Raw genomic sequence first — 19,530 nt, forward strand, 5'->3', positions numbered from 1 at the left:
ACTCCCTTTCTTTACAATATGATTGACATGCTCGTTCCATGTTAAGTTATCGGACAGGTGAACCCCTAACAGCTTGTAACAGGAAACCTTTTCTATAAGAGAGCTACCAACCAGTAGAGGGGCTGGGGGAAACGGGCAATACTGCAAAAAGCTAATGCACATTTCCTTGCATTTTTTACCGTTAAGAGCCATTCCCCTAGAGGAAGCAAACGAGTAAATATCCGAAACAGTAAAATTCAAATATGAAGGAGAGAGCCTGGGAACAAATTCCATGACGGTGGCGTCATCTACATACTTAACTCTATTTGTACAGTTAGAGGCCATTCTGTTCACAAGAATACAAAACAGAAGAGGAGCCAGTTTAGTTCTTGTGGAGTTCCGCCATTCAGCCGTATGGTTGGGGACAGAGACTCCCCCACCCTCACCCTCACCCCATTTTCATCTACCGGTGAAAATATCTGTGGATAGTTTCTTTGCATTTTGATAGTCTTTTAATGGAATTTTGTCATTATATCTTGGCTGCTATCAACCGAATAGCCTCTTTCCAATTTTCAATGTGTTACTAAAAATATCATGATACTGTCCCTTTAATAAAGTTTCTATTCTATTCTATTACCATGGCATGTTTGAAAATTCATAACTTCACTCTATTTTAGGTTAGAATTCTTACATCACTGGAAAGCTAAATCAATATACTATACAATTTTTGAATCGAAAAGGCGATAGCGAAATCATTTCTACACGAAGAACGTTTTTTTAGATTCATCGACGAACGTGATACCTACCTTTTGTCACATTAGAACAGCAAGCCGCGAAAACCTTAAATATTAATTACGTCATTACAACTGACAAATCAGGTGTTATTCTTAAAATAGCTGCGCAGTATGACCACGCGATATATTAGATTGAAAAAATTATCCTTGGAGGAAACCCATGTATGGGGGATGTGTTCTCTTACCTCATCCTCTCTTGTCTCAATATATATATAGATAGATAGATAATATGTACAAACATTTACAAACAGCAAGTCAGACAAAAGTTTTTGGTATAAAAACTCAATATATTTAAACCGGAATGGATAGAGATTTTGCAATCCGCCTTTTGGATAAGTCTATGTTATGTTCATACCTTAAAGAGACCTTCCGTGAATAGTAATCACATGAAATATGAATTTTCTGAAATTATGTTCGTTTTTTTATTAAAGCATGATGTATTGGACCGATGTGGGTTCTAATGCTAGAATCGAAAAGTCTGCCATGGACGGCTCATCAAGGAGAAGCATTGTGTCAGGAAACCTTGGCTGGCCAAATGGACTCACTATTGACCAAACCGCTAACCTCCTGTACTGGGCTGACGCTAAATTGGACAAGATAGAGGTTTCTGACCTCAATGGCGGGAACAGAAGAGTCGTTTTGTCATCTACTACTGATATCCATCCCTTTGGCCTGATATTGTATCAGCAATCGCTATACTGGACTGACTGGAATACCAATAGCATTTCACGCTTTAATTTGACCAGCCGTAAAGAGGAAATCGTTGTCACTGGTATTCGGAAGCCAACGGGTATGCATTTACACGATGGAACAGTCCCCTCACCAGGTAACTTACAATTGATTTGTCAGATTAACTTCCTTTGTCAAGGATGCTAAACGTTCATGAACCAAATTTGACCCTATTCAGCCTGAGTGGAGGTGGCAGAGGTTCACGGTAACCATTTCTGCCCAATCTTACTATACGCGCAGATCGTGTTGCAATGTTAAAGGGGAAGTATCATGGGTTTTTATATCTTTTGTTAAAAATGATGAAATAAGACCTTCAATCAGCTGCCAAATAATTCTACATTATGACGAGAGGAAAGGAATCAACTCAATTCTTGAAAGGAACAACTCGTGATCTGTTCTAGCGCATAAATTTTGGAAACAAAAATGCGTGCACTTGAAAAACATTAGCCTAACATTTTTCAAGTTTTAATCCATACCGTCCTACTCAGTCTCTGACCAGAGGCAATAATCGACAGTTTTATTGTACTGGGGTTATAAATTATAACAAGCTTGACAATTATTTCGTTGTTTCTGCTGACAGACCAACATTGTGGGGTTTTGAGATGACAATAAATTTGCGTGATACTATCCCTTTAAGCCAGGTCATACAGTGTCGAAGGAAAAAAATAGACAGATGAAAAGCGCTGGCGTGGGCCGCAATAATGTTTCGTGGATTTACTCTTTAAATGTAAGGTAACCCATCTTTTTTACATATCACGTGATTTATTTCTTACTCTCTACATTTTCACACACACACTGACACACGCTCACAAAAGAAACAAAATAAAAAAAATGGAACTGAGTGTGGGAATCTTGAGTTGTTTCCCTTTTTCCGGTCTCGTGTGATCGAAATTCTCTACTCCGCGGCTGAGCACGACTGCCAACCATCCTTCCAAAACTTACCTTGACCTGAAGGGCTGACAGCAGTTGCAAAAAATAGCATATTAACTTCATAGGCATCATTTCAAGGTAACCCTTTTGCATTAGTCATCAGAGCTTCTTTAAATACTGCTGTTAGTTGGTCTTCTGTACGCGGATTTATCTCCAAACTGACAAGCGTGGTGACCCCTTGACACCACTTAGTCATCATCGGGAGCAGACTTTCGAATAAATGAGTGCGAGATGTGTTGTTTGGATTTAGTCAATGCAAAATACCGATGGTACGGTAGCGTGTATCATCAATTTATTTTTGGTCTTAATCCTGCAAAAAACCGATATTTGTCTTCTGGGTAGCCTCTTTTATTTGGCGTTTGTCTATGGGATCTAGAAACTAAATTGAGCTACAAATATTTTTGTGACTTTTTTTATCGATCTTCTGGAACAATGTGCGCGTTTCTTATAGAATTATCCTAGAAATAGAGGGGAACCGTGCACAACCAGCTGGGAACAACGAGAGTAATAAAAAAAAGAGTGCATACCTCGAACATTAGCATTAGGCGCTCCAGTTAACTTTGGGGATTGAACAGTCTTTAACCCTTTGAATCCTACGTGTTTTTTGGCTGAACCCCTTAATTTCTCCATAGATGGAAATAAAATAAAAATATCTGCAGTCTCTGTGGGCTCAGGCTAAATTGTCACGTGATGCATGTGACGTTGTTGTTTGTTCGAGCGAGTGCACGAGCACGAATCTGGTAAAATCATCGCTTTTATAATTATAAGTGTTTTTCGAGCCATCTTCCTCTTCAGAAGCCACCAATCTGGCATCATTAAGCTGGAATGTGGGTAGAGGCAAGCCTCTGAAAAAAAAATAGGTGAGAGCTAGGTGGTTTCATGCTGACTGAGTCGCCAAAAATGCTGTGTAGCAGACATGGAGGCCCACGAGTGAAGTTGTCTCTCTGGCCGTTTTGTGGATGGATTCCAGGACCTACCAAGGCAATTTGGGCGAGTTTGGAGTAGTAAAATATTCAATAGATTCGAAATTTTGCTGGTAGTACTGGGTGGCTCAACACTTTAAAAAAATATGAAATGGAAAGAGCAGGAGTTTTACGCTCGCAGTACGGCTAAATTACCCAGAATTCTTTTCGGGCGTAAACGAGACAACGTGAGATACTTAAGACTGGGTCTGATAAAATGGCTGAAGTAAAGCCTTTGGAAAGCGTTGAGAGGAAACAGATACCAAGGCCTGACCTTAAGGTTTGCTGTTAATGTAGGATTTTCATTTTTGAACAAATTATTAGGATTAAAAATTGACGATAAGTGTAATAATTTGGTGTTGTTATTTGGCCTAAAAATTGGCATTTTGGGCTTTGTTGCCAAACGAACGTTGATATGCAGCGAAAATCGGGAGGGTTGTCGGTTTGCCGGGTGTGATGATGGCAATATATCAGCTGGTGCCATTCACACATTATCATGTCGAAGAAGCAAGAGCGGTGTTTTCGACGTAAATGTGCGTTGTTAGGATCCAAAGGGTTGTGAGTGATGAGGTTAAAGAAATCCCAAGGCCACCGCTGCGATGGCGAAACACTCAATGTGAGTTTACTGAACAACTTAACCAAAAAGACGATTTGGGGTAAGATTTCCTATTATTAATTTAAAGATTTCCTATTATTAATTTAAAGAAGGTCGGAGAACAGCTTTTGAGAGTGAGAGATTTCTGCCTTCTCGGTGCACTCAGTTACACTCAGCTACAGTAGTTATGTTACGTTTAGGATAAAGGTTTCGTCACCTTTAGTTACATAATTGATATTTTACATAAAATTACAAAGCCAATGTTAATTAGAATCCTTTAATAGTATTTATGCATTTGATAAAGGATACTAACGAATTGGAAACTCTTTTGTTCTGCAATCTTAGGCCCAGTTCAGACGCCAAACTTTTCATGAACCGAACTTAATTCAAATTAAGGTCGGCCCAAATCACGAAAATCCCGCCTTTCGATTCAGACGCCGAACTTAATTAGCCGAACTTAATTTACTTGAAAAAACCAATCGAAATGTAAGCGTTTTTTTATTTTATTTTAATTTTTTTTATTTGAAATACGTTATAATAATTTATGCATTAGGTTCGGCTCATGAAAAGTTCGACATCTGAATCAAAGCCGTTCCAAAGCCGAAATTCCCGGCTGAGCCATGCGGGAAGAACGGCTGAGCCGTTCCAAATTGAAACAGCCGTTCTCAACTGATTCAGACGAAGAACTTTTCATGTACTTAATTCGAGGTATTAGGTTCGGCTCATGAAAAGTTCGGCGTCTGAACCGGGCCTTAGTAGGATACTGATATTGGCAAGGTGTGTGGAGGTGACGCAATATCAGTAATTTCGTAATTTGAAGGGCTCAATTATGGTGACGTTGAAAAGTAAATTCCTACAATAGGCGCAAATTAAACTTATCTTGCATTGCTGTTTCAAATTCTAGCCAACGAATTGCTGCTGTTTAATTTTTTTCACTCCGGGTTAAGAGTGACAAACTTTTGAGAAGGTATAAGTTGGTCATAGCTCTCCCAACGTTAATGAGTTTATGCTAAGCGCAAAGAAAAATCAAAGCCTCATATTAGTATGATTACTTCTTAACATAACCAGGTTCTCATCCTTGTACCAAGAACAATGGATTTTGTAGTGATTTGTGTCTGCTAAAACCGCAAGGTCGATACCAGTGCGCATGCCCAACAGGCATTGCTCTCAAGCCAGACGGGAAGACCTGTGACTTTGGTAAGTACTCATACGCAATATCATAAGTAAACCTCATTGTCGCGAACGGAGATTGTAATGCGTGACATTTGTTTACCTGCGTTGCTTCTATTTTGATTATCACGTGCATCGATCATTTTATCTCCGAATTCAATCAGCGAGAGCCTCTCAGAGAGAGGACTGTAAAAAAAAAATCCTTTATGCGAGACGCGAGATTTAACAAGATCAAAACCATTACGCGAGTTTCCTATGTCCGCTTTGTATCATTTCCCAACCAAAGTGGTGACCCGGCCAGGATTCCTGGATAAAGAGGTAATCGGTGGTGGTTGGACACAGTCCACAAAGCATGCTTAGGCGAGTTGTCGGTTCGAGCTTAGTTGCAACAAACATTGGTGCTGTTCGGATCTCAAGGAATGACAAATTTTAACTTCAAAAAGGGAGAAAATCGGTATTTTCGGCAATTTATTCGACAACTTTTCTCCAGTACCCGTTTGCTTACATCGACTGGCTGATCTAACGTTCAAAACGTTGGTTTTCACGGCGGTCCCTATATCGATCGATCCATCACCCAGAATGCCAATGATTGTCTTTTGCGACATCTACTTACAGTGCCAAATTTTTTTAGAGACGGCATAATAATTTGCAAAGTCAGAACTAGCTAACTGTGATTGACCAATAGATATTACAATTTTTTTAAATGACTTCGGTAAAAACGCTTTCTAAAGCTAAATCTGTTGTTAACGCAAGTTATCAACTTAACGTCACAGGTGAGTCAACTCAGTTTATGTCACCTGAATCTGTTAGGTTTAGACCTAGGACGAACCACTGTTTTGGTTAATGTTATTGTTGTTTCATTTTAAAGACACGTTTAACAAGCTGGCTTCAGGCAAGTTTATGTTCTTTGCTGGCGGGAACATTGGGAAAATTTTCAAAGTTCATTTGGCAGTACCAGACAACCCCTGTTTTCCTCTTGATATAAAGATCAACATCTCAAGACCAGTTGCTGTTGATTACGATCCAGTCGACGGAAAGGTTTACTGGACTGATGTATCCTTGAAACAAATAGCCAGAGCATATCCCAATGGTTCAGAACTTGAAGTCATCGCGAAGGACAATGTGGTAAATCCTGATGGGATGGCAGTCGATTGGATTGGAAGGAATCTTTATTGGACTGATGCCAGAACTAAAAAGATTGAGGTATCGCGATTGGACGGGTCATCTAGAAGGAGCCTTTTTACGACAAATGTCCAGTTACCAAGAGCAGTGATTCTTTGCATCGAAGAAAGGTAATCAAGGAATACAAAACAATTTTCCATAACACCAATAACATAACATGTGACATGTATCACACACAAACATTAGGACGCTAACAGAAGGCAAAAATATAAATCAAATGCAAATACTCATTTCAGATATTTTATTTCTGATAAGACTTGTATTCCTATATTTGCGTTAGACGTAGGAGAACGCCATTTCTAATCTGTAGCCGGACGATTTGACTTTTCAGAAATTCCTGTAAGTCCTCCCCGGGGGCATCGTTCGGTTCTCGGCCCGATCTCGGCCGGGAAACTATATATGGACTTCTCACGGCTTCGCTTTCGCTCGTGCAAAGAGTCACGTTGTTCTCTCGTGAGTTTCAAAGAGTCACGTTTGTCTCTTCGTGTTTGACAACCTGTTTCTGTGAATTTCAGTTCCCTAGGATTAGATATTTGGATTTCGCGTTCAACTAGCTGTTGCTGCGAGGTTATGTTATTCAAACTATCCACCTTCGATAAAGAAGAGCCATGTTGTCGTGCTAAATCAGACAAAACAAGCACTTAGGCCCGGTTCATACGTCGAACTTTACATGAACCGAACCTAATCATTTGGTGCGGCGCATGTAAAGATCGACGTATGAATCAGTGAGGATCGACAGATTTGTATTTGGGTCGACCCGCCGTTCTATTCGACTGCGCCAGTCGAATAGAACGGCAAAAGTTCGACTTCGATTCAGACGTCGAACCTTTACATGTGCCGAAACAAATGCATACGTTACGTATAAATTATATAAATTATATCTATCTCAGAGGTCTGCGCGTTCCATCGACTTGGCATGCGCAAAGGACTTCATTCTGAACAAGATGGCGGTAAAAGAGGAATGTGCTTGTTCTTCTTGTTTCGAAACAACTAAATATACTTGTCTGAGATGCAAAGGATTTTTAAAAAAATCTATTTTTGATGTGCACACGCACTTCAAACCAACAGAAACTTTCCAGTACAGGCTATATTAAAGGCGAGGCCACAAGACTTCTCAGAACAAAATCTTCAAAAACAATATTTGAAGAAAACGTTACTCTATTCAAATAGAGATTACACTACAGAGGCTACCTCTATAACCTTATAGATAAAACTCTTTCAGAAGTCAATTTCCGCGAAAGAATGTCGGCACTACAAAACAAACAAAAAAACGCGCAAAAACATTTTGTGTTTTTTACGGAATATTGCCCTTCTGTGCCTAACCTAAAAAGATTCAGATGAGTAAGAGGCACTTGATAGAAAATCAGCCTCTGCTAAGAGAGATCTACAAAGACCCTTCCCTACTTTCGTACAGAAAAGGGAGGTCTTTGAAAGACGTACTCGTAAGAGCAAATTAGCATTGAAGGTCATATTCTTCCTATCTCGACCAATAGGAGCCGTGTTTGGTCTGTCTTCATTATTTTACCAAACAAGCTCTTTTATGTCAGAATTCATGTTTCCCGCCATTTTAAATCTTGTTGAGTAAAAACAACTGCCGCTGACCACGAAAATCTATTTTCTCACTTTAGCTTTAATTAAGTTCGACTTCAGTTAGGTTCGACGTCTGAATCAACTGCCGAACTTAATTATTTAGGTCGACCTTAATAGGTATTAGGTTCGGCTCATGTAAAGTTCGACGTATGAATCGGGCCTTATATCGGAGTATCGATCGCACATTAGCAGACTTCGTGTCATGCAACTCAAGTTCAAAGGATTCCGATCAATTCTTTCAGACCATCTGAACATCGACGCAAGCCGGGGATCAGTTATGAAGCACAATACGGTAACAGCTTTGTCTTGGTATGAGTTTACGCTCTTTACGAGGTTTCAATAATAGATTTTTACGTTAGTATTGAATCGAAATACAAAAATATTTGTAATATACATGCATCAGAAACTGTATGCAAATTAGCCCGCTTCAGTTCGACATTTTTACGGCTTTATAGTCGCGTATGTTTCGCGGCATTTTGGTAAAATACCTTTTGAGTAGAAGACCAAAATAGTATACTGGCCTATAAATTTAATTTTTCTCAAAGATTCAAAGCGGTTTACCGAAAATGTTTTGCATTATTTAAAGTTGGATAGTGTCGCGCAACAGGCGGACCGAAAATACTTTCTATTTAATAATTTTTATGTTCAACAACGTAGCTGTTTAAATTTTAAACTGTTGTACAAACTTCATACAATAGTAGATTCCTTCATGGCTCATATGCGTGCATGATCTCACACATCTGGAACCAGTTGCCATCTGCTGTAAAAAACGCACCTAATGCATCATCCTTTCGGAGACTTTTAACTAAGTTAAATTTTAACGGCTGTCAATGCAGCAATTGCCTCTGACCCGATTTATTTTTATTTATTTATATTTAGATGTTACTTTTTAATTTAATTAGTAGTTATTATCTTTTTTTATACTGTCAAACACTTATATCATGAGCCTGTGGCTCGGGGGACTGGCAGACCACCCCCTGTGTATTTGACACTAAATAAATTACTTACTTACTTACTTACTTACTTACTTACTTAAACTCAGCTACGTTTATTGCAAATATTTCACCTTGTCAGTTACACATTACGTACAGATATAAAGGGACGAAAAGGCTACGTAAAAAAGTGTCACGCAGAAGGCCGTACAATCGCGCAACTTGGGGCTGCAATGGGACAAAGGAAAGTAGTTCCTACTATTTTGTTATATTTCTTTCCATTTGTTCAACAATTCCAAAGAAATTGGACGAAACGTTTTTTCTGATCACACAGTTATTAATTTAAAAAGAAAACTTCAAATATTCTGCTAAAAAAATTCTAGTTTTTGGTAATATACAGAAAAAAAGCCACATAACAAAAATAACAACAACAACTACTCAAATTGAAACGAACATGAAGGGTTGCACGATTTTGCCAAATTTGTTCAATTTAAGGTGTCGAACGCACTCTATAAACTATGATTACTGCTAGTTATACTACTGATTAGATGAAAATAGGCGGAAAGTGACCACAAGGGACCAGATAAGGCGGAGTGCGTGCGAGGGCGAAGCGAGAGAAAAACTCCTTGTTTGCACACCGCTGTCCAGGCCATTGCGCACACACCGATTCAGTGCTTGACAACGGTTGCACGAAAACTGTTTAGCAGTTACTATATGGCGCGACATTAGACAGCAGAACAAAAGTTCTTTTGCGATGGTGATAAAAAAGTCTCATGCTTGAAATCAGTGGGGAATCGATCAATGACTCATTTCAGCTCTGTAACGCGAATGTCCCAAACTTTTTTTCAAAAGTCAGTCAACAGACAAGAGATCACAGGGAGAGAATAGCTCGAAAAGAATGAAAAACGTTGAAAAAATGATCAACATGACCAAAGGACAAATATCCGTGTGAAGAAACCGTACTATTTATTGACAATGACCAATGGCCGGCCTGAAGTAACAAAGTTTGAATGACAAGGATATCAATATAAAAGGGTCTAGAAACTATCACCCTCTTAAACCCACCCAAGCCGAGCTTAACTATAATGCTTTCAACATTATAAAACGAAAAAAGAAAAGTCGCTAAACAAGGGAAACAAGCAGTGAAATTCAAATTAAAAGATTTTTAGTCAGGCGGCATCACAACGGAAATGTTTTTCAGATCAAACTATGCAGCAAAGCATTCGCTTTACTACTGTACAAAGACTAAGGGATTTTGAGCTACTTTAAGGAGGCTCGCAACAGTTTAACTGACCATAGAGTGGATATTTACAATTCAAATTTTTTTATTAAAGGATTGTTTTCATTTTCCTCTACTACACCACATTTTCAAACTATGATCAAATTTTAGCGACAACTGTTACTACAGCAACACAAGCCCTCCATTTTGAATAACGTCAATTACATTGAAATCTAGTCAGACACTTACCAACGAAACGTTCAGAATTTGAACTACTCAACTTGTAAAACCTGATTTTTAATTTTCTTGAAAACCCCATTACAGATTTTTTTTTTTACTATTTTTCCCAAAACTTATCAGGGTTGTGTAGTTCAAATCCTAAACGTTTTGCAGGTAAGTGTGTGACTAACTTTTGAGATAATTAAAACTGAGGGTTTTGCGCAACCGTTGCTGTGGTAACATAGGTTGCTTGGAAAACAAAAAGCTTTGATCGCAGTATGGGAAAATCGAAGTGTGCTTTTTATGCGAAATTTTAGATTGAAAAGATCTACTCCAAGGTCAGAAAAATTTTGCGAGCCTCCTTTAATGGCAAATTCTTCTTTATTGCTTTTGTCTTAAAATGCAGCTTGCTCCAGCGGCAGTACGTAAGAGTTAAGCTGAAGTTACCATGATGAGTAATAATTAAGAGATAATTGGTTTGGAAAGTCAAAAGACGCTAAGACACCAACCAGTCGTACGAAATAGACAAGAAACAGCGAATCAGGTCAAGAAAGGGCAAGTTTTTTTCAATTTCAACCGTGGAGAGGGCCTATATTTCTTGAAAAAAAAAAGAAAAAAAAAAGTAAAAGACATCAACGAGAAAACCCTGAAAAGAACCTTTGAACACACACACACACAAAGAAATTATCGAAAAGTGCCATTCCTTTTAAAAGAAAAACCAGAGGAAGTAGGGTTTCATTTTGAAAATTGTAAACCTCGACAGTAACCATTACGGAGATCACGGGTTAATCAAAAATCCCTTGAAAGTAAAACAAAAAACAAAAAAACTTAACTATTCGGATCGAGCAGACTGTGGTTTCAGTCAATTTACTGTTCAAGTTTAACTGGTAGCACTATGATCGGTATTTTCCTTCATTAAAGCCGCACGAATCTCAGATAAAACTTCAAATAGGAATCAAACTTATGATCACCTTGCTTTTCTGTGTCCAGTTACGCTTTATTTTGTTCATTCGTAGCTTACTGTAATATTTCTAAATTGTGTAGAAAGATGTTTTGGAGCGATTGGGGAGCATCAAGAATTGAACAAGCAAATATGGACGGTACAGCAAGATCGACGCTTGTTAGTTCAGGACTGACTTGGGTAAATTCTCTCGCTCTTGATTCCAAAAATAAGCTGCTTTATTGGTGTGATGGAAAACGTGCTAGAATTGAACGAATAGATCTTCAGGGAAATAACCGCATGCTAGTGCTTGATTTGCCTTCTGGTAAATCACATCCTTTCGGACTGGCTTTATATGAAGATGCACTGTTTTGGACAGACTGGAAAACAAACAGTGTGCACAAGTACAACATAACGTTAACCGTTACTGAAGTGGTGATCCAAGGGATGGGACGTCCAATGGGGATTCACATTTACGACTACAGGTCAACCTCTACTGGTAAGAGTTCTTTAAATATTGAAGAACGGCAGAGGAATGAGTGATAAACAATTTCGCAACTTTATCCAGTCTTGAAATTGTAAATGACATAAACTAAACCAGCATCAAGACATGCCCATCCAGAAAGGTCTCCCGATATTTCAGAGATAGGTGCCACAGTGTTGTTTATCTGATTCATTTTGTGATATCATTGATTAAGTACCTGTCTCCTAGGAAGGCCACATCTGCCAAATTATAATTATAGGTTCTGAAAATCAACAAAAATTCCAACAAACAACAGACCATTTGCAAGTTGTTTGAACCTCATTTTAAAAGCGAGGCTAGGTGCAAAGTCTTTATAAGGAAAATAAGTTTTCATTCATATGTAAAGAAAGCTAATTTTCATATAAAAAACTTTTCACCTAGTCTCGTTTTTAACTCGTGAATGCGCGCACACGCAATGAACGAGTTATCGTGATGTGGGGAAATGTCACTCGGTCCCTGGTTGTAAACTTTCAAATGTGGCGTACTCTCACGGCTTGTTTTAGGTTCTCTCCTCCTTCGATTATAGCAGAGCTCCGGCGCGCGCGCGGTGCACCAATGGTAAGAAATTTTAGAGCACCTATCAAGGCGAGAATTTTGGTTTGGTTATGACGTCACTTCAGTCCGACCGTCCGTATGTCCGTCCGTACGTACGCTCTTTCGTGTAAGCCAATGTGAAATGAGACAATCCAACCCAGTACTGCAACTCGCGTTTTTACGGCAGGAAGTTGCATCACCAACTGCGTTTTAGGAAAAAAAACAATACTTATTTTGAAGACGACAAAATACAAAGTCAATTTATGTGTCCAACAGCGGGAGAAAGAGCAAGAAGACTAGCGGCGGGATAAACAAATCGACTGGCACATCATCAGAATCTTGAAGTGAAATCATTTTACTCCGATCCAGTTTTACGAAACGTTGAAATTTTCCTCTTGAAGTGAAACTTTCCGCTCACGCGGCGATTTTGTCGATTCCAAGAAAAACTCTAGGCTTTAAATAGAAATCATCAAAACAGGGAGAAGAAAAAGTCCTAGCCATCGAAAAAATTAGTTTTATGAGCGAAAGAACTGTTTTTATCGGATTACCAAATTGTTTTAGGAGACATCTACTAAATGTATGGAGATGATAGCAAAGTCTACTACATGGGCTCAAGTCATGTCATCATCAAATAAAGCCATGAAGCAAGTTCTCACGTAGAGAGCGAAGAATCGTTTATTTTTTAATTTTATTTTTTTTTTGTTGTTGTTGGACCCTTAAATACACTGTATTTTGGTACGGGCTGCATCAACCTTGTCAATTGTACAACCTATCTAGGTGTTAAATTAAGACAATAGGCTCTCCTGGTCTGAACACATTTATTTCTAAGGAAAACACTTCTCATAAACCGTTGGGGCATTAAGGAGAATAATGCATCCACCTAAAAATACACTAGAAGTTCATTTTTCTCAGCGTTACCTATAGAGTATCAGTTTGAGGACAATTGTTTCCCCGCTATCTTTAGAAATCTAATGTCATGGCCTATCTTTAAGCTTAACAAATACTGTTCATTTTTTGCATAAAATAGCGTATTATTACAGTCATTCTTAGTTACACAAGATACAAATACGAACAATTCAATGTTGAACAATTTAGTGCTTTCACGACTGATGAATTGTACGTTTAAGTTACGTATTATACATGCAGTTATTTCATCTGTTTAAATCCTTTGTTTCAGGGTTTTATCTGATTAAGGTTTCGTGTTAAGCAAAAAAAATTGCATGTCCTAAAATGTGTGAACCACGAAATAATTTAAAATAAGACTATCAACGTTCGTCCAGTCACATTTTCTTGTGAAATGTCAAGCTAATAAGTTATTCACCTAACAGGATCCACCAGCTGCTCTCGTTTGAACGGTGGATGCAGCAACCTTTGCCTTGCAAATCCACGAGGTCATTTCTGTTTCTGTCCAGAGGGAGTGAAGCTGAAGCCTGGTGATCCTTTTACGTGCCAAGGAGGTAAGTTTGTGAGGGCTTTCCTTACAGCAATTTTTGATCCAAGATCACTCGGATCATGGTGCACCAAACGAACGGGGTTTTAGCACGTAGGGTCAGTTACTATGACATTGACGCGTGCGAATTTCGACCCTACCCACCGGGAAAAGGGGCTAAATTTGAAATTGACATAAAAATTATGGAAGTAATATATAATATTAAATATATGTTTCATATATTTACATTTATTCATTCATCCTTGACGGGTATATTACGAACTCCAATATTGCCCGAGATATTCTTGATTTTGTGATTTGTCTTTGTACTGATAGAAACGATTTGTGACGTCATCAATTTTTGAACAAAAACTTGAATATCTCTGGATCAAGAGAAGATATTTAAAAAAAAGAAAACGCCAAACGTTTTCTCTTTGAAAGGCCTTTTAAATAAGCAGAAGTTATTTTTTACTTCATAGGCACATTAAGAGTAAACTAATGAGTTATCAACAATGAACTGGCTCCACGCCATATTTTGTTTCATTTGTTGTAATCAACACTTAGTTCGCAGTTTGAGGGGGGCCGATCTCTTAGAAGCTCTCTATAGTTCCTTTTAGGTCCTCTCGCCACTTTTCTTTTCTTGTTATTGTATATAGTATATTTACATTTCACTTGTGTGGAAAAAAGTATGTATGCATGTATGTAGTATGTAATTGCATGTAATGTTTCACACTATTATGCTAATTGTTTATGCTCAACAAATGTCACTATTATGCTCCATAAAACTATGCTTTTTTCGTGATTTTCTTCGCTCGAATGTTGAGGCAACTCATCCGAGGAGGCAGCTGACAACGTTGTAGAACTCGAACTGCTAGAGGTCATGTTTTGGCTAATTTGTAACCAGGTAACGGTACCTTGTGTGGGAATTATATGGTTTTGACAAAGTTTTTATAAAACACAAAGTCCAGTAGAAGAAGCTTTGCACTATTATTCGAGCATAATGCTCGATTCGTTTGCCTCACTATTATGCTCAAAATTATGCCGGCATAATATGGAGAACTCCAGCGATGGGTTACACATATTTTGAATTTTATCTGGATTTGTAAGATTTATAATTACTTCACTACAGCCAACCTCATTGAATGCCATGTTCACCTTCCAGCTTGGGTTTGCTTGAGCACTGGATCTCTTTGCTTTAATTTCCTTGTCCCATGCTTTTCACCTCCTCATCTCCTGGGGAGGGGGGGATTACTCGAGTGTATTAGTGACGGGAATGTGCAAAGACCTTTTTAAAGTTTGAAATTAGTACTTTTTTGGGTTGAAAACTTTGAGGTGACTTTTTGGGGTAAGATATTTTTGGGATAACAAACAAAACCCAGGGTTGTCACTTTCTTTTCACACAGGGTGTACCCTATTATGACCCTTTTGGGGTCTAACAATTTCATAATATTTGCAAATACCTGTCACTGCTATGCCGGCTGCGCCTCTTGATTTTAAATCCCGATAAAACACTGCTGCTCGTGTTTTAAAAATTACATAATGATCATGATTAAGATGATGATGATGATGATCATGATGATGATGATGATGATGATGATCATGATCATGATGATCATGATGATCATCATTTAGTTTAACTATCACCCTCATAATAAATCTTTGAAAGTATTTTTAGTGCCAACTAATTATGTTAAATAATATTTGTATGTGTCTCGGTATTTTAAAAATAGTAAACCGCTGCCCTTCGCTGTCTGCTCCCTTCCGTGGAAGTTTAATGCCTTGCACCAATTTACCTGGAGAAACCTGCCAGTTCTCATGTGATAAGGGTTACGTACTGAGTGGCGAGAGCAAACTGACGTGCAACAGAGATGGTTCATGGACTGGAACATTAACGCATTGTATTGGTGAGTTCGCCAGTTAAATGAATCTTAATGCAACGTAAGCTAGAGACTTCAATGTAGGAAATGGAACTAAGGCATCACAGCGAACAATGATAGAGCAGAGGATACGCAGGAAGCAGTAACGTTATTTAGCAGCCTATAATCTTGTCAGATAATGCAGTTTGTTACTGTTAGAAAGTTTCGTTGTTTGAGGAAATCTACGTCAGCGTCATTTATATTTTCAGAAAAAACCGCCTGTAAAAAATTGGTTTCCATTATTTCAAAGTCAATGAACATCATCAAAGTTTTTTCACATAAAGGTCTAAAAAAGTCCCGAAGTTTTAGGGCGTTTGCTCAAATACTTAAAATGTTATTCAGATTCAAAATCGACGCGGGTAGAATCCGCTCCCCCTCTGGTCTAGCAGGGGTTGAAGATCTGGAACAAGTTGTTGAAAGTAACAGCTGTTGAGAAAAAAGAGTTATTATTAGACCCCCCCCCCCACCTCCCCTCCCCCACCCGCCCAAAGACACACGCACACACTCCCTAGAACATCCAGGGGCTAACCCCGTGCAAATTGGAGTGCAGTTATGTAGACTTTCTTTGCGGAAATTTTGACATGATCTGTGTGTGCGTTTGTTACTTCTTATTTTGTGTGTAAAGGAAAAGTGGGAAATCGAAGTGTCAAATAATGGTTGAAGAAAAATCCATGCGTTTCAGGTTTATATATTAAGTAAATCAGAATGCTTCTTTTCAGCGCGCACCAGTTCAGCTACATAATAAATATTATTAACTCACGTATGGTTAATCAGAGTAACAATGGCCCACTTATCAATAATTTACCTCTTACAGCTGTCAAGTGTCCAGCCTTACCAGCACCCACCAATGGTGTCCGACAAGGCTGCACAGGGACAATAACGGAAACTTACAACACGGTCTGTCTGTTTTCGTGTTATCCCGGATTTAACAAGTTTGGCTCTTCAGAAAGAACATGTCTTGCAAACGGACACTGGAGTGGCCAAGAGACAACTTGTCAAAGTAAATAGATCATAAATTTCTGAAACCAATAGAAACTAGTAATTAAACAAGCAGACGTACTCTTGATGTAAAGGTGGGGTAATTGAATAGTAATGCATGTCCTTAATATCCTCTCCTCATGAGGAGCGTTTCACCCATGATCAAATAGGAGATAGGAAAAAATATTTCCCTTCACCCATAACAAATTAAAACTTCCAAATGGTGGGAGTTGGAGAAGCGGGCTACTTTAGGGATGGCAGCTTGAGAACTGACTTTTATGGCGACCGTGTATTTAGAAGCAAGGGGTTGAACGGAGTTACCGAGAGACAACTCCAGCTAGCGGCCAGAGCGGAAAGAGAACCCGGAACCTCTTGATTGTAAGACCTGAGCTATAAGTACTCTGCAAGACCTTCTCCTTAGACTTATCTTGACAGGATGTCCTTAAGTTTAGACTTAAACCATCGTTAACTTATTTAATTTACGAATTTGTGGTTAGAAACGATTAGCTAGCTATCATGGTCTCGATCTTATGTTCCGTCCTCAGGTAACTTCATAAATCTGAGCTTCTCTTAACAATCACTATTTTAAAATAGGTAATGATAGTTGTTTTGGTTATAAGAGACATTTAATGGCGGATTTTTCTTTTTGTTTTTAAGTTATCAACTGTCCTCCATTGAAAACTCCACCAAGAGCCGTACTGCTAACCCCTTCTTGTAACACTACTTATGGATCAAGTTGCGAGTATTCCTGTGAGATTGGTTTTACCAGTTTAACTGGAAGTGTTACTAAAACATGTTCGTCAAGAGGGGAATGGAATGAAAACGACATTAATTGCACAGGTAACAGTCTGTTCAGTAAACCATTCAACTGCAAATATGGTTGAATCTGCATTCCCTGCAACTTACGGCTTTTGAATCCCCTATACACGAGCCTGGAATTAAGTAAGCTAAGCTTCTCGTACATGAAACAAGAAAGCGGAATATCAAGGGAGGGAAAAAGGACACGTCTGCTCGCTGGCTATTATAATGGCTAGGGGTGATTACACTGGCAATTGTTATTGCGTTTCTGTGAGAATTTCGAGTGCAGTTATTAACTATCTGCGAATTTTGGTGCGATTAGACATCGGTTTGTTGGTAATTTTTGCGACTAGAGCTGATCATATAGCATTATGAACAAGGAGCACGGCGTTATGAAATATCGCTTGAAACACGATAAAATCTTTTCAGATTTCCTTTGTAGTAAACGTTCTACGACGTTGCTCAATTCGTATTTTACTTTTGTGAGTGGGAATTTGAACGTATGTGCAAACTTCGCCTGCTTAAAAAATAAACTAACCACATTGCATTAAAAAAAGAAAGCTTGTGAATTGCATTAATGTACAAAGAAATGAGTTTGAATTTCATGGTTAGCGAACTAAGTACTACACTTTAAATGCGATAATTTAATAATTTGTTATAATTCGTTCAATTTGTTTGTTTCTTTATAATTTTGATATTATTGAAAAACATTTAAGTTTACTGTAATTCGTTAACCTTACTTGATTTGAGAAATGCAAACGCCCTTTTCCTTTTTATCTAGTTGAATTGGAAATTTTGTCCAAATGGAAAGTACCACTGGCCTTTCGTTTCAAATGTTCATTTGCGTTTAAAAACAGTTTGGACTCATGCAAATCTAAGGTTATGTGATGAGTGTAATATTCGTTATTTTAGATTCGCAGCCACCAACCTTCGGTGTATCATGTCCTGGGAATCCGATTATAGCGTATGCTGAACGAGATAAGTTTTCAGCTTTAGTGAATTGGACCGAGCCTGCTGCTACCGACAACTCAGGGATCGCACCTGTGGTGACGTCAAACTATCAATCACCTCGAAGGCTTAGTCAAGGGACTCACGTGATCACATACACTGCTGTGGACCAATCAGGAAATACCGCAACTTGTTTCTTTAAAATCGAATTGGCAGGTATCAATATATATTGACATATATAAATATTCAGTCTTTGTTTTTCTTTATCCAACATAAAGTTAAACTCTTGTAGCGACCATTGTTAACATTGAAAATGCTATCATACTTCTGTTGTTTGATGAACAGCGTATAGGAACCTTAATTAGATAACAAATTTTTGGCCTGTGCAAAGTAAAGAACACACTATTTAGCTCACCTTATGTGTACAATCATTTTGGTTCTTATTTTGCATGTATACCTTAAAACAATGTAACGTGACTAAAAAGGACTACTACTTCTGAATCAATGGCTTAGTAGGGAACTAGTTATTACTTACGCGTTGTGCTGTTGGACCTCCGACGGGTTGTCGAAATGTTTCAAAGCTCGAAAGTTCATGGATATATTTGAAATAAAAACAACAATAATAAAAAATCAAAAGTAAAGCTTCTCATATGCTACGTTTTTCATTGAAATGTCTTACCTTGGTCATGAGCATTTAATCTATCAGTACCTCGTTCGCCAGCTTGTAATGACTTGTCTTCTTTATCGTAAAAAAAACTAACCTTTACTACGAAGCTAATAAAACATCTCCTGTCTTCAGTGATCAATTGTTCATTGCTGAAGGTAAATCCTAGAGGTCCTTTACGAATGGATAGCTGTGGAAATCATTATGGAGCAGTGTGCACCTTCTCTTGCGCGATTGGTCACCGTTTGAATGGCTCATCAAATGTCACGTGCTTGGCCTATGAGAACAGGCCTCCAGGATTCTGGAACAATCCCCTTCCGGTATGTCAAGGTTGGTATTCATAGAAAACTAAGAAACCACTCTTACTGTTATTTGTAATCTATCTACTGACAAGCAATTTACTGATTATTTTCCACGCTAAGGTTTCTTGTCGTCTAATTGTTACTCTCTAACAGTCAAAGATAGCTTTTTCACATCAGTACACGCCCGTCTAAAACTG

At 38.3% G+C, this 19,530-nt stretch overlaps 1 protein-coding gene across 2 annotated transcripts in view; it reads left to right on the forward strand.

Moving 5' to 3' along the window:
• LOC146454547 (uncharacterized) overlaps window positions 1-19,530 on the forward strand; it is a 76,124-nt gene that overhangs the window by 16,418 nt on the left and 40,176 nt on the right. For both annotated transcript variants that reach the window (XM_085095329.1, XM_085095330.1), the window contains exons 7-16: window positions 1,205-1,599; window positions 5,058-5,186; window positions 6,028-6,451; window positions 11,346-11,740; window positions 13,627-13,755; window positions 15,458-15,631; window positions 16,458-16,643; window positions 17,279-17,461; window positions 18,332-18,583; window positions 19,167-19,361. In XM_085095329.1, coding sequence (XP_084951455.1) covers window positions 1,205-1,599; window positions 5,058-5,186; window positions 6,028-6,451; window positions 11,346-11,740; window positions 13,627-13,755; window positions 15,458-15,631; window positions 16,458-16,643; window positions 17,279-17,461; window positions 18,332-18,583; window positions 19,167-19,361 — 2,462 coding nt within the window. The remainder of the gene's footprint in view (window positions 1-1,204; window positions 1,600-5,057; window positions 5,187-6,027; window positions 6,452-11,345; window positions 11,741-13,626; window positions 13,756-15,457; window positions 15,632-16,457; window positions 16,644-17,278; window positions 17,462-18,331; window positions 18,584-19,166; window positions 19,362-19,530) is intronic.

The sequence above is a fragment of the Pavona decussata genome, unplaced genomic scaffold, assembly GCF_977016875.1.
Source record: "Pavona decussata unplaced genomic scaffold, jaPavDecu1.1 SCAFFOLD_300, whole genome shotgun sequence".
In the NCBI taxonomy this organism is placed as follows: domain Eukaryota; kingdom Metazoa; phylum Cnidaria; class Anthozoa; order Scleractinia; family Agariciidae; genus Pavona; species Pavona decussata.